This window comes from Erythrolamprus reginae, chromosome 4, assembly GCF_031021105.1.
Source record: "Erythrolamprus reginae isolate rEryReg1 chromosome 4, rEryReg1.hap1, whole genome shotgun sequence".
Taxonomy (NCBI): Eukaryota; Metazoa; Chordata; class Lepidosauria; order Squamata; family Dipsadidae; genus Erythrolamprus; species Erythrolamprus reginae.
This window is the reverse complement of record NC_091953.1, coordinates 40,340,121-40,355,654: the sequence shown is the minus strand read 5'-3', so window position 1 is coordinate 40,355,654 and position 15,534 is coordinate 40,340,121. Positions and strand designations below refer to the sequence as shown.

Below are 15,534 nucleotides of genomic sequence, written 5' to 3'. Positions count from 1 at the left end.
AGGTGATGAGGGCATGAGTGACTGTGAGCAGTGACTCCCGGTCCAGTTAGGGCCGCAACTGATGCACCAGGTGAACCTGGGCAAATGCCCCCCTGGAGCTTCCCTGGTGGTGGTGGCAGTTAAGTTTTGGGGCCTGGCAGTGGGCGTCCCAGCTGCCTAACCTCCGTCCCGGCTCAGCCAGCGGGCCAGTACCAGCCCTGCGCCGATGCCCAGCGCAGTGCCAGCATGTATGGCATCCAGCAACACATCCCGCCACCATCGGTGCCTCCGCCCTGGAGCTTCTGCTCGCAGCCGAATACCCGTTGTCACCCCACGGCTGCTGCTGCCAGCACCCTCTCGCTCCTACTTCAACCCCTGCTTGGCCTTGCTGCCTTCATTGCCCGCCCCACTGCCCCACACCCGCCAGTGCTGCCTGGCCCCGCTGCCCCACCTCAGGCCTCAGCCCTTCTCACCACCCAAGAGCTGCAACAGGGGAGGTGGCAGTGTGGTGTACGAGAGAGCAAGAGAGAGAGAGAGCAAGAGAGAGAAAGAGAGAAAACGAGGAAGGAAGAGACAGAAAAAAGGAGAGGAAGGAAGAGAAAGAGAGAGAGAAGGAGGGAGAGAGAAAGAAAGAAACAAGGAGGAAGGAAGTGAGAGAGAAAGAGAGAGGAAGGGATGAAGAGAGTAAGAAAGAGGAAGGGAGGGAGAGAGAGAAAAAGATTTTTTTCTTTTTTTTTTCTAAACTATTTTTTAGCCCCCCCTCCCCCCAGCAAGGGGTTTGCACAGGCTACAAGTGTAGCCACTCCGAGTCTTCGGATAGAGGCAGCATACAAACCAAATAAATAAATAAATAAATAAATGAATGAATGAATGAATGAATGAATGAATGAATGAATGAATGAATGAATGAATGAATGAATGAACAAACAAATAAATAAAGTGTATGCATTCACATGCTCACTTGTGCAAGCGCAGGATGAGCATCTGCACAAGTTCCATTTAAGTGAGCAGCAGGCTCCATGCTGCTTGCACAAATGAACCTGCGTGCACGCATGCTCACCAGATGCTCACACAACATCATCCTCTCTTCCCCTTTTCTGCCAGTCTGCAAAGCTGTAAATTTTGGGGAAATCTTAGTTATAGTCTATTGCAACTAAATATGGTTCTAATATAACTAATTTCCTGATATGTTTTACTTTAAAGGACTGACAAACCCAGAGGCATAGACTCAGGTGGCAGAGTGCTGAAGATTAGGAATAAAGTTATCTATATACTGCTACTTGAGCTGGGGTGGCACAGTGGTTAAGAGTGCAGCACTGCAGGCTACTTTCAGCTAACTGCTAGCTGTATTTCAGCAGTTCAAATCTCACTGCCGGCTCAAGATTGACTCAGCCTTCCATCCTTCCGAGGTGGGTAAAATGAGGACCCAGCTTGTTGGGGGCAATATGCTGATTCTGTAAACTGCTAAGAGAGGACTGTAAAAGCACTATGAAGCGGTATATAAGTCTAAATGCTATCACTAATGCTATTGCTACTGATTTTTATACTAAAAATATTAGGGAACTAGATGACCCACAAGGTTTCATTCTAACTTACATATCCTTTCCTACTACGATGGGAAGTGCCAAAGGAGCACTACTAGGATGCTGTATTTGAAAACAAATCAGCGTAGACTTTTGGTAGTTTAACTGTTTACGACACACCAGAGAGTATTTATAACTCCAATGTAAGACTTACTATCATTTAATCTCTAAATGGATACCATTATGGATTCCTTTAATTAAAACACTGAATTTTAGATTCAGTTAGTTAAAGAATTAAAGGAAGTCGCTGTTTGAGATTCAAAGAAGTTTTTTGTTACATTCTCAGACTGAAGCACATAAACTTCAGTCAGGTCCTCCATTCTGGAGGGAAAATACTGATTGCTGATTGGCTAGACCAGTGATGGCGAACCTATGGCACGGGTGTCACAGGTGGCATGTGGAGCCATATCTGCTGACACGCGAGCTGTTGCCCTAGCTCAGCTCCAACATGTATGTGTGTGTAGGCCAGGTGATTTTTGGCTCACACAGAGGCTCTGGGAGGGCATTTTTGGTTTCCAGAGAGCCTACAGGGGCATGGGAGAGGGCATTTTTACTCTCCCCCGGCTTTAAGGAAGACTTTGGAGCTTGGGACGGGCGAAACAGAAGCCTACTGGGCCTACCAGAAGTTGGGAAACAGGCTGTTTCTGACCTTCAGAGGGCCTCTGGGGGGAGGTGAAAGCTGTTTTCGCCCTCCGCAGTCATTGAATTATGGTGTGGGCACTCACGCATGTACAACCGTGCGCGCCCACACTGTTTTGGCACCTGAGGAAAAAAATGTTTGCTATCACTGGGCTAGACTGTCTGGCAGCTCCCTATAAAAGGGCTGGCTGTCAAACAGAACATTTGCTGGGCTGTAAATAGTTGCCAAATAAAGCGCTGTTGTTTTGAAGCCACTTCTGACTGTCTTTTTCATTCACCCTATTTAACACTTTTGTTTCATTACCAGTCTTCAAAATACATGCTCACAGGACAAAAAGTAGCTTTTTTGTTATGAATGTAAATAATACTTTATGGGTGTTGTGGTTGGCTCTGGCCCAGCTCCTGCCCCAGGGAATGGGGAGGTGGATGCAGGGGAAACTCCAACATGTCACAGGCCTGTGTTATTGCCGACAGAATCAGTTCAGAGTTTAGTTTCCTCGGACAAAGAAGAAGGTGGGAGTGACTCAGCAGAAGAGGGCTTGGCACACAGCCAAGGCAGTCAATCTTCCTTATCTTCTATAGCTTCAGATGATGACATGTTGGACCCACGCAAGCGCAGAATTATGCGTAGAAGAGACCAAGTAAGAACATATTACAGAAAATAAGGGAGGCCACCTATGTTTGGGTGGGGCTCTAGTAATTAGGGCTGCTGCTATAAATAGCAGCATGTGGGTTTGGCCATTGTGAAAGAATATCTGTTGCAGTTTCGTCAGGAATCTTGTGTGCTGGACTTTGCTGCTTTTTCACGCCTTTGAAACCAAAGCAGAGCAGCGTGTGTGAGTGTCTCCCTTCGTTGGAAGAAGAAGGGGTGTGAAGTTTCTCCACAGCTGCTGGCTAAGTACGTAATGACTGCTTAAGGGACATTGTACAGACTACCGGGTTGTTTTGGGAAGAGTGCTCTTTGCAATACAAAAAGAGTGCTTAGTTTATTTTGACTTTTGTGATAAAGAACATTGTTTTGAATTTTCAAACGTGTGTGTGTGTGCGTGTCTGAAATTTGTATCCTTGGATTTTCGGGAGGCTCCTATCAGAGAGCCCGACAGAACAATGGGTCATCTATCTATTGAAAATAGATGACCCATAAAGATAGATTTAAAAGAGATTCATCCATTTAATTCTTCTTTAGCAGCCCCTCTGTTTAGGTTACCACACACTAGGTACCATATTAACCACTCAGCTGGCTATCACTGTGAACATAGTGGAGGAAAAGCCTGAAATCTGGAAAGGAATTCTTAAATCAGATTCCAATGCAGATGACAAGGTGTGACATCAAAAAGCTTTGGAATGAAACTTCTATTAAGGATGTACTTATACACTCTATGGTCTGTACCACGATGTATTGCTTCACCTGATTTAGCATACAGTTAAATTATGGAATCCGATTACACAAGATATAGAAGGGCTGACTACTTTGTACATTTTTAAAATATTAATTGGAAAATTTCATGTTGAATGCAGATATTGATAATTGTTGATCAAGTTAGCTACAATATGGCAGTGTTCTCACAATATACTAAACTCAAAACTATCATTTTCAAGGGTAAAAAAAACAATTCTGAATCATGCTCATCACATTATTTTAAAATGCTGTATTAGCTAAAGTATCACAATACCATATAAAGAGCTCTAAATGGTGTGATTTAGTAACCATATCTTAAGACCCAGCTATTATGCAAACACAGCCTGTATAATATCAGATTATCAGCAACTTTCTGTCTCAGTTCCTAATCTTCACCTTAGTTATTATGGGAACTCTGATGAACCAAAATTGCTTTTAATCTAATTTATCAGTGCTGTCAAACATTAGTTATGTTACAGTGCATAAATACCTGTTTAACAAGTGTACGATTTATCATTTAATTCTACCCAAGATTAATTTCTGTTAGTTTGTTCCTTCTGTTTACACCATACATATGCATGGTTGAATTAATATAATTTTGCCATTATCCCAATTTTGCAAGTACAGTATCCACATTGTACTGATTAAATTCTGAGGGTTTAGATTGTACAGTTGTAAAGCATAGGCATCCAGATCTGGTTGCAAATTCTGAACCAATATCAGCTTCTCAGCACTCCCACCCCCACTGCTCTTTGCTCTCTTGTAGGGGTCGTTTGGATTATTGAAGCCCAGATCCGAGAGTTGTACAAATAGAATAGAATAGAATAGAATTCTTTATTGGCCAAATGTGATTGGACACACAAGGAATTTGCCTTTGGTGCATATGCTCTCAGTGTGCATAAAATAAAATATATATTTGTCAAGAATCACGATGTACAACACTTACTGACTTACTGACTGTCATAGGGGTCAAATAAACAACAAAGAAACAATCATTATTAATAAAATTCTTAAGGATGCAAGCAACAAGTTACTGTCATACAGTAATAAGTAGGAGGAAAGGGGTGATAGGAATGATGAGAAAAAAACTAGTAATAATAGTAATTATTATTATTATTATTATTATTTATTAAATTTGTATGCCGCCCCTCTCTGTAGACTCGGGGCCGCTCACAACAGTAATAGAAAAAAATGTACAATAAAAATCTAATAATTAAAACTAAAAACCCATAATTTAAGAAAATATACACCCAACATACCATACATAAACAGTATAGGCCTGGGGAAGTTATCTTAGTTCCCCCATGCCTGACGGCAGAGGTGGGTTTTAAGGAGCTTAGGAAAGGCCAGGAGGGTGGGGGCAGTTCTAATCTCAGGGGGGAGCTGGTTCCAGAGGGTTGGGGCCGCCACAGAGAAGGCTCTTCCCCTGGGCCCCGCCAAACGACATTGTTTAGTCGATGGGACCCGGAGAAGGCCAACTCTGTGGGACCTAATCGGTCGCTGGGATTAATAATAATAATAATTAATAATTAGTAATAATTTGAATTTGACATAAAATTGTAACTCCAAGGCATCACATACCAACCGCTCCGGTTTTCAGGCGTACACTGTCAAATCCCAGCGAGCTTTAGAGGATAATAAAGAATTAAAGGTCCCGGGCTCTGGCGATCCCGCCGAATATTCGCATTCAGAGATGGAAACCCTATACGCTAGAAGACGCCTCCAAGAATCACTTCGGGTGCAGCTGATTGGTCGAACCGATCGCGGAAGGCTTGCTCGGATTAAGAAGCGATTGGAAGCTTGAGTGTTCGAGCAGGCGGGGTTTGTTTCCCGGGTGACGCGGCGGCCTTGAGGCTTTGCCAAAGCGTTGTGCTGGTAACAACTTGGAAGCGGGCAGCTGCAATTGAGGGGTGTCATGGCGGCCGCCGACGAAGGAGACGCGGCTGGGGAAGCGGCGGTGGTGGAGCGCGGGCCGGGAGCGCTTTATCACATGTTTGTCATGATGGAGGATCTGCTGGAGAAGCTGAAGCTACTCAACTGCGAGGAAGACGCCGCGTTGCGGAGCCATAACATGAGGCCGCCTTCCCGGTAAGGCAAGCAAATAGGCCTTGTTTGTTGGATGTGTGTGTGTTTGTTTGTGTGTGTGTGAAGGTTGGCGTGTCATTAAAAGATATACACACACACACACTTTTCCAGTCGGTTGAATACATTGTCTGATCTGTCAGTCAGTAACTCTTCCAAGGGCTTTGTGGATTTACAAGCTAGTTTTCACGTGTGCGTTAAATTCAACGAGTGTATATTGGGCTTTTCGCGTGTTGGAATTGTGTGGGAACGAGAGACACAAACCCTCGACTATCAGCCAGCAAAGAGTATTGAAGTTTTTCCCCGAGAAGGCGCGCTGTGTAAATAAACTTTCGATCAAGACTTTTCATTCAATGAGATCCGGTGCTGAGTAAAAGCATGCGTTTTCCTGTTTATATAGGCCTATTTCTGTACAGAGTTAATAAAAAATTAGGAAAGGCGTGTGTGTGTGTGTACTTACTGTATACACACATACATATGTGTAGATATACACTGCTCAAAAAAATAAAGGGAGCACTTAAACAACACAATATAACTCCAAGTAAATAAAACTTCTGTGAAATCAAACTATCCACTTAGGAAGCAACAATCAATTTCACATGCTGCTGTGCAGGTTCTACTTCGTACAGAACAAAGTATTCAATGAGAATATTTCATTCATTCAGATCTAGGATATGCTATTTGAGTGTTCCCTTTATTTCTTTGAGCAGTGTGTGTGTGTGTATATAGATATATAGTTATATAGATATACTGTATATACTAATCATGCTGTTCCTTTCAGAATAAGTAGTGTTATGCAAATGGCAGAAAAAGAAAGTCAAAGATAAAAGATTAAATAAGAAAAGGAAACATCAAAACTACTTTGTGTAAATACGAATGTGCTATGATGGAGGAAAGATCAGAAGCAACATGAGAAAATATTATTTTACTGAAAGAGTAGTAGATGCTTGGAACAAACTTCCAGCAGACGTGGTTGGTAAATCCACAGTAACTGAATTTAAACATGCCTGGGATAAACATAGATCCATCCTAAGATAAAATACAGGAAATAGTATAAGGGCAGACTAGATGGACCACAAGGTCTTTTTCTGCCATCAATCTTCTATGTTTTTATATCTCTAAATTAACTTGAGATTAAATTTTGTGAAACCACTTAGAAGTTAGTCTGACTGCTTAGGAAGCTCGCATGAAATTGTGCTGGAAGAGTTAGTTATTTCTTCTTTGTTGTACAGTATTTGTGGATCAGGTTTTTGACAAGCATTTTTCATTGCAAAGAAACGTTTACTAGAGATTTGAATTGTTGAACAGAATAAGTGGTTGTGATTCAAAAGATTAAAGTTCGTTGGGATAGACTCATTCTTAAAACCGGAAAGTAATTAAAAAGTAATGCAGGTGAGAAATGAGAATTTTTTAGGAATTTCTTTTGTAGTGAACTGCTGTTATAAATGTATGCAGTCTTTTATAATACACATCTGTGTTAAGGCCACAAGATGTATCAGGCAAACGCCTTACCTGTGAAGAATACTATTTGTGTTATTTTGAGAAATCAATATTCAATATAATTTTAAATTGGCAATATACCTAGATACCTAGACACCATTTTTTCTGATTTCTTTTAATATACTCTAAGTCATTGGATTCTTGAGTAACTTTTTATTATTTACTTAAGGGTTATAGATCTTTTGGGTAAAAAGCTATGTTATTAATAGATAACTCTAACAATGGACTATGGAGATATTCTCATTTTAAAAACTGAGTCTGCCCTACTATGGCTATGATTATATGCTTCTAAAAGATGTGTTGAGGTATGTAGCTGTAAGTTCAAGATTGTATCATGAGTAGAAAAATAGGCGCCATGTTTCAAAATATTTTTCTCATTAAATCCTAGTATGCATTAAATTCATCTTTAAAATACATCAATACTTATTAACTGGATTTGCTTATGCAGTTTTTCCTATTGGGCAATAGTATAAATGTTGTCAATAAAACTTCGTACCAATCAGTGATTATAATTTTGTCATTCAAGTAAAATTTATTTATGGTGTATATTGCTTATATGCAGTTCTATTTTTGTGACTTGGGTTTCATATAATATCCATGTAATAGTCTCAGAATGTAGTCATATACAGTACATATTTACATAAAAATAAATCTCATTATTTTTTATCAGAATTATTTAAATAAGATGTATATTTGTGTCTTAACCTGCATTTTGGTCCCTAGTCCAATTCCTTTTACAACATAGTAATTGAAATTACAATATTTCCAACAGCTGACTGGCCAGGCTCTTTACATCCAGTGAAAAAAAGTTTGTCATTTTCCTGGGTAATTGGTTCTACTGTATTAGGATATTTTTCCTAACATTCAACTGGAAATAGCCTTCAATCAGAGTTTGTACATATTTTGTCATTCTGATTTTTTAAAGCAACATTGAAAGCTGACAAAACAGTGTTTTTAAATCTCCATTTGTAATTGATTTTTTTTAATAAACTACAATTTTAAAATAAATATCTATATTCTTAAATGAAAATTGTTACAGATTTAAGACTAGAATATATGAAGATAAATTAATAAGTACATAAAGGTTTAAAAATCAGATTCAAGTAGTATAAATCTAATAAAAAGTATTGTGACATATAATACACATTCTAAAAATCATTTCCCAATTTCTTTTAAAGTGTTTTATTAATATACGTAATGTAAATTTGCAGAAGAGTATAATGTCAAGGTATTTTAAAAGGTGAAATAACCCCAATTTGGAGCTTTCTAATATTTCCTATGTAATCTATTGTATGAATTTCTTTGTCAGAAATATAATGTAGATATTAGATATTTTGGAACTGTTCTCAAAGAAGCTGCTTCTGAAGAAATCCAAATCAATCTGAGAACTCAGAATAGAAAATACTAGGTTTATAAACAAATATAAACTGCTTTGTTCAGGTTTAATTATTCCCTAATATTAAGCCTCTAATATTAAATCAATCAGCAAACCAGTAGGACCCAAAGAGACAGATGAAATAGATATGATCTTAGGATAATTGTTAACCTGTTGTTTAGACATCATTAAAGATCTTATTAAAAACTGATTTAAATAAATGAGTAATTTGCTGGAATGAAGATATATGGAATGGAAAGTAGGTTTTCTGTAAGTACTGTATACTGTATGCTACCATAGAAGATCAGATAATATATTTTATAATCTGTTGAATAACTTCATACATTTTGAATAGAGCTACTGCCATTAGTTATTATACAGTATGGCAATACAAAAATATGTATAAGAACTGCTTTTAAAAGCTTTGAGTTACATCCTTTTTCTGTAACGTATACATACAATTGTGACATAGCATTCTGAAAGCACTTAAGGAAAATACCATAGCACATACATTAAGAAAATTACCTCTCAGTGAAATATAGTATCTTAGAAGGAAAAAAAGATTGGGGGAATAAATGATTGTACAAAGAGAGAAATTTTCTTAGTTTTTAGAACTTTTTTTCCACTTTATAATTTGTGCTCCTTTTTCTTTTAAAACAGGCATTATTTTGCATTGCCTATTAACCCAGGTGAACAGTTCTACATGTTTTGTACTCTTGCTGCTTGGCTAATTAATAAGGCAGGGCATCCTTTTGAACAACCACAGGAATATGATGATCCAAACGCAACAATATCAAACATACTAGCAGAGCTGCGGTCCTTTGTAAGTAAATTATTTAATTTATCATCTCCGAATTCTTTTGATCATTTCTAATAACTTTGTAGACTGCAAAATAAGTTTTTTACTTTTTAGAAAAATTATATTGACTTAAGAAAAAATGGATGACTGTGTACTAATAGTGGTAAAATATCAAACAGTATTATAGCTTAGCAGCTAACTGATCTTGAAAGCTAAAAAGACCGGACCTTATTAATATTAGAATGGGAGACTACTGAAGAAATAAGCATAGGGTAAACTGGAAAATAAATAAATACATTAAAAATCAGTGACCTGTAAAATTATATGGACGCTGATGAAATCACCAGGATACAAGCTTGATTGGATGATTGAAAAAGCCAAAGAATACTAAAAAGATATCAGTATGTGTTCCATTGATTATAGAAAGACCTTTGATTGTATCAATCATGTCAAGCAGTAGAGTGCTCTTAGAAAAATTCTAAACATATACTGTAATTCTATTCTGAAATCCCAGAACAACTGATTGTCCTGAAATATGTGAAATGTAGACACAGATCAGAAAGCCAGAGGCCAGTTGGAACATGGTAAAACAGAATGAGAAGCCAGTTGGCAAAGCAGTGAGAGTGTAAACTATTCCCTTAATTATTCTGTCTGCATATTGAGAGAAGTTGGCTTTAAAGATTAGCATGGTTTGGATTGGAGGAAAAAGGTCAGTAACCTGCACTATGCTGATGAAGCTGAGAGCTGAAAATACAATGATCTGCAGGGTTTAGTAATGAAAATCAAGAAGCACGATGAAAATAATGGACTAATAGGTAATTAATATCAAATTTGTGACAAGAGATAGAGCAATCAACAGTAGAAATGGCAATGAAGAGATTGAAACAGTAGTATCTTCTGCCTTTTAGCGTGTACTATCAACAAGTCAAAAAACCATTGCTCCACCATATTTGGTAGAGTGCTAATAAAGGACTTGAAAAAACATTCAAACACCATGATGTGTCTATAGCTACAAAGATCAGAATAGTGTAGATTTCCCTATAACGAAAATAACTTTTCTTTTGAAGAAGCAGTACATAAAGTGTACTGATTCTTTTGATTTAAAAAAATGAGTAGAAAAATTAATTTTAATAATAAAAATGCCTTTGATGTTGGAGAATACTCTTGAGAATACATGAATAGCCAATAAAACAAGCAAATGGGTCAAAAAATTAATCAGCCCAGAATTCTCTGTCAAGGCACAAATGACCATATTTAAATTATTCTATTTGGATGCATGTTCATAGGCACCATCTGATAATTTTAAATTTATACCATAAATATTGATTTTTTTAAAAAATTGAAGCACCCATCATTAGTATCAAATAAATAAACTGCAATAAGCTAAGTTATAAAAAGTGGCATGGCTCTGACAAGGAATGCAAACTAATGGTTCAACTCCAAATGTCTTAACTTACAAAATTTACTTTAGGTCTCTTAACAAACTACAGGAGGATGAAAGAACAATTGAGAACATAATGAGAAGGGTATCTCCTATTATTATTTAAATATTTAAAGAGGTCCTCACAAGATATGGCTATCAATGACTAGGATTAGAATTGAAGTAGCAGAAGGTTATAAAGATGGAGCTGAGCCGTGTGATTACAGATTTTGTGTTTGTTTGTTTGTTTCAATGAGACTCTCACACCTAACTCTTCTTTAGACAGTGGTTTACAATAGAGCCAGTTAAAACTGGAGTAAACCTACCCAATTATCCTATTTTGAACACACACAGATCCAGTTCTCTGGACAGTTTATAATGCTGGAAAGGGAAGAGGGGGATGACCAGCAACAAGGATTCAATTATAGTGTCAATGAATGCACTGTTGAAAGGATCAGATTAGGTGCAGATAGTATTGGAGAAAAATTATGCTGTCAGTAATAGTTATACCGATTTGATGCTACATAATCAAGCTTGACTCAAATTAGATTTTAATTGGTTTTGTATATATTTTATTTATGATAAGAGATCAATTACCAATTATGCACAATCAGTACAAAAGATAAATACTATCAAACTATATTAAAACTTTAATGTAATTAAAAGAAATATGAATAATCTCATAATACTTGCTCCGTCTGAAACAGCAATAGCTATGAATTTGATTTAGCAATTGTTGTAAAGATGACTAGATTTAGATTTGTTAGTAAGTGGAGAATATGCTATTCATTCAAGGTGTTTGGTTAAGGAAGATGTAATTAAATATCTACCAAGCCATATAGAATGGGCAGCACAATAATGTATTAATAATTGTCTTAATTTTTCCCTCTAGGTTAATGTTAAATCATTACATCTGGCAAAAAGGGGCTTTTTAGTGAGGTGAATGCAGAATTTTAATTAGATAATTAACTAGAGTGAAAAATGTTCCAGAGAAAACCGCCACCATATGGTACCAAACTATAGATCATAGCTCAGATCTTTCCTGATCATCAGTAAAAATTACACATTAGCTTAACTCATTCTTGCTTTCTTAAAGCCCATGATACCAGGCTGAGAAGCTATAATATCTTCAATCTTATAACGCCATTTTTCTAGGTCAATAGAAAGTTATCCAAAAACAACCTGAAGACCCAGGGGACCCATGACTGAAAATCAATTTTAGCCAGAATTTTAGCTAACACCCTTCAAAGAAGCCTCTAAAGCAGGTATTCCATATTCCAGATATAATAATGAACTGGAAATTCTGAAGAACTTGGACCATGATTTTTAGAAATATAGATGATCCTATTTTCATTGTCTTAAAACTCATCTATATAAAAAGTGGTTAATCACCTATGCCTTAGAAATTTAGAGTAGAAAACATAACTACCTTTTTCTGTTGCTAGCAAAATAGCATTAGCAATCGATAGCAGCTCTTATTTTATGTGTCCAGGCAATCCACAATTATAAAGTAACTTCCAAGATTTAAATATCATAATTTGCTCTATGCAAGTATTATTGATTATGAATATTTGCAATTACTTTTGTTTCAGCATAACTCATGCTAAGTCTTCCCTATTAGCTATACAAAGCAAAAATTGAAATGTTCTGGCTTTCATCTATTTATGTTATAGAAGCATTTAAAGAGGTTTATTTGGTGTAATTTTTCCAATTAAGGGTTTTTTTCATACTTTGTACTATAGAATTCATGTAAATGTTGAAAACTGGGGGCCCGTACCACCTTGTCCTTGTTTGAATTGAGGCAGAAAATCATCTTAGGCTACAATATGTAGCCTGAATTCAAGTATTTTCCTACCATCTGGTAATTAAAAGTTCAGGTAGTCTTTGCTTAACAATAATACTTAGAAACAACAGTGCTATTGTTAAGTGACATAGTTATTAAGTGAGATACATTGTGATTGACAGATTTACAATTCAATGCAGTTGTTAAGCAAAATACTTACAGTCCTTAAGTGAGTCCTCGTGTCCATGGGTGCAGTTTTACTGTTGACTCGTCCATTATTGGAATGCAGCTGTGAAACATGCAAATAACGATCATGTGACTGCAGGAAGCTGCAATGTTTGGAAATAGCCATTGGTTGCATAATGCCCACATTTTGATATGGCATTACAGGCATGCTGTGATTGACATAAGTGCAAGGACAGTTGTTAAGTGAAGATTTCCTGTATTCCCTGAAAATGAATAGAAAAGCTTTGGGCAAAAATTCAAAACCTCATATATCAGGATTGAGTTAGATGTTTTTAGATCAGTAAAAGTAGAAAGAGTACGGTATATGAAAGCAATTAAATCACCTTTTATCTAGATGCTGCAAAATGATGCACTAATCAAATGTTTTATGCATTCTACTCCAAACTGAATTTACTCAACCAGTAGATAGTCCTGTACCAGCCACAAAACAATTTCTAATATATATGACTAGTGTATGATTTACTGATCTTAGTTAAAGACTAATTGGGTAAAATTTATCAAATCATCTGTCTTATTTCTTGTAAATTAGCCCTGTAATTGATCAACTGCATCCCTTGGGAATTTGTAAGGAGTGCTCAGTTTGAATAAATAAAGATGCTAGTACTGGAACCTGCATAGTATTACAGCTGAATGCAAGTGTACTCGGATTTTCAGTAATTCAGTAATTTTCTGTACTATTTTTTTTAGTTGCAAGTAAGGTCAAATATCTCAGAAAAGAAAAACAGATGCAGTTTGGAAATCAGATTTAATTCTGAGTTATTTAATTTTAATCTTATAATATTCTTAGAAATTTAAACAGACACAAATTTGTATTTCAATGACTTGCATCTACATTTCTTATGAACCAGCCATAATGCAGAATTTAAACTATGGTATGAACTTGAAAGTATATACTTTCAGTAGCTTTTTTTTTTTGCCTGTTCAGATTCATTAGTTGCTTCCTACCTATATAGTAAAGCAGTCTCTGTTTATGCACACTTTCTTTGACTACATGATAACAATTTTAATGTAACTGGCAAACCCAGTTAAAATTATAATGTCTAATTCTGATTTGAAAGTAAAAGCCTGATTTTTCAAATATCAAATCATGGCTAAATTTCCCTAAGCATGCATGTTTTGATTTAATGTATGAATTAAAACTATGTTCTGGTTTGGTTGTACTCTATTACAATGAAAAATCTTTAGAGATACTTTGGCTATCTCTTTTATTTTAGAATAGTATATCCAGTTAGAAAACAAATTTTAAATAATATGGATAATGGCTATAATAATCATGAGTTTATTTTGTGCATTTACTTAATTAGTCTATACATTAGGTTGAATTCTTATGATTTCCTATTTGCAGCTGAATGTATAAATTAAGTCCTTTGAAAAGTGCTGTATTTTAATTCATGTAACTTCATATTTATTAAATTCTCAACTTTGGATGGCTCAGAACATTCAAAAGAAATCAATTGCAATAAGTCCAGTGAAAATTAACAATAAAAGATAAAAGATGGCAAGAATTATACACTGGATGGAAACGAATCAAAGAAATATAATTTCTTGTGCCACTTGTACAAAATAATAAAGCTAGAACAATTGCAGTTTGGATCCAAACATCACATCTCTTTAAGCAACAATAGACTAGGGGACATTCAAATCTTTGGGGGACCTTATTCTAGATGGACGGCACACTTCTGGGGTCTTGATTTGTTTAATTGAAGGAACCTGATTAAAGATTGAGCTAACTTTGTCAATTCTGTAAGATAGAATCAGCCAGACCGATTCTGTAATAGACATGGGGTTCCTCAAGTGTTGTGCCAAATTTGAGGTGTGGCTTGGTAAAATAGAGACAAAATACCAGATACAGTGGTACCTCTATCTAAGAACGCCTCTACTTACGAACTTTTCTAGATAAGAACCTGGTGTTCAAGATTTTTTTGCTTTTTCTCAATAACCATTTTCCACTTACAAACCCAAGCCTCTGAAACTGTAACTGGAAAAGTCAGGGAGAAGCCTCCATGGGGCCTCTCTAGGAATCTCCTGGGAGGAAACGGGGCCAGAAAAGGCAGGGAGGAGCCTCTGTCGGGCCTCTCTAGGAATTTCCTAGGAGGAAACAGGGCCTCCACCTGCCTGTGGTTTCCCCAGTCGCACACATTATTTGCTTTTACATTGATTCCTATGGGAAAAGTTGCTTCTTCTTACAGACTTTTCTACTCAAGAACCTGGTCACGGAACGAATTAAGTTTGTAAGTAGAGGTACTACTGTATTGCCTTTAAGCATATACAGTATGTTTATTCAGCTGAACAAAGACGTGTCCCTTTAACAGAGAGGAAGCCCTGAACACATAGAGATTCTTATATTTATACCTTTTTTTTAACACTTCACCCAGCAAGGTTGTCACATAAGAAATACAGGAGTCACCCAGCAAGGCTGGCACACAGTAGATAACTTATCAAGATGTTCTTAGTACATAGGGGGTTCTTTAGGGACACTGGGTGGTCCCTGCCATCTCAGGACATTGTATATTTCCCTGGGGACTTTCCATAGCCCTGCAGGTGTCTAGAGATAATGGTGCCATCTCTACATAAATGCCTTCCAGGGTCTCCAGGTCAACAGAAGTAAACAGCCCCGTGTACAATATTGAGGATATTTGGTGATTCACATGTACAGATAGTTTCTTGTGACAAATTAGAGAAGATAGACTACATTATTTGATTGAATGCTGGTTTATCTCTGTTAATGA

At 36.8% G+C, this 15,534-nt stretch overlaps 1 protein-coding gene and 1 long non-coding RNA gene across 5 annotated transcripts in view; one reads left to right on the top strand and one right to left on the bottom strand.

Moving 5' to 3' along the window:
• The window catches only part of LOC139166494 (uncharacterized), a 71,591-nt gene extending 66,267 nt beyond the window's left edge, over positions 1-5,324 (bottom strand). The window contains exon 1 of the long non-coding RNA XR_011558967.1: positions 5,182-5,324. This is a non-coding gene — a long non-coding RNA (uncharacterized lncRNA). The remainder of the gene's footprint in view (positions 1-5,181) is intronic.
• Positions 5,325-5,336: 12 nt separating this feature from the next.
• Positions 5,337-15,534, top strand: part of IFT57 (intraflagellar transport 57) — a 38,856-nt gene continuing 28,658 nt past the window's right edge. For 3 of the 4 annotated variants that reach the window (XR_011558966.1, XM_070750106.1, XM_070750104.1), the window contains exons 1-2: positions 5,416-5,688; positions 9,218-9,380. Coding sequence is in view for 2 of the 4 variants with exons in the window: in XM_070750106.1 (XP_070606207.1) it covers positions 5,516-5,688; positions 9,218-9,380 (336 nt within the window). In the remaining 2 variants the exon portion in view is untranslated. Of the gene's footprint in view, positions 5,689-9,217; positions 9,381-15,534 lie in introns of all 4 variants that reach the window. The other variant, XR_011558965.1, reaches the window with a different exon arrangement.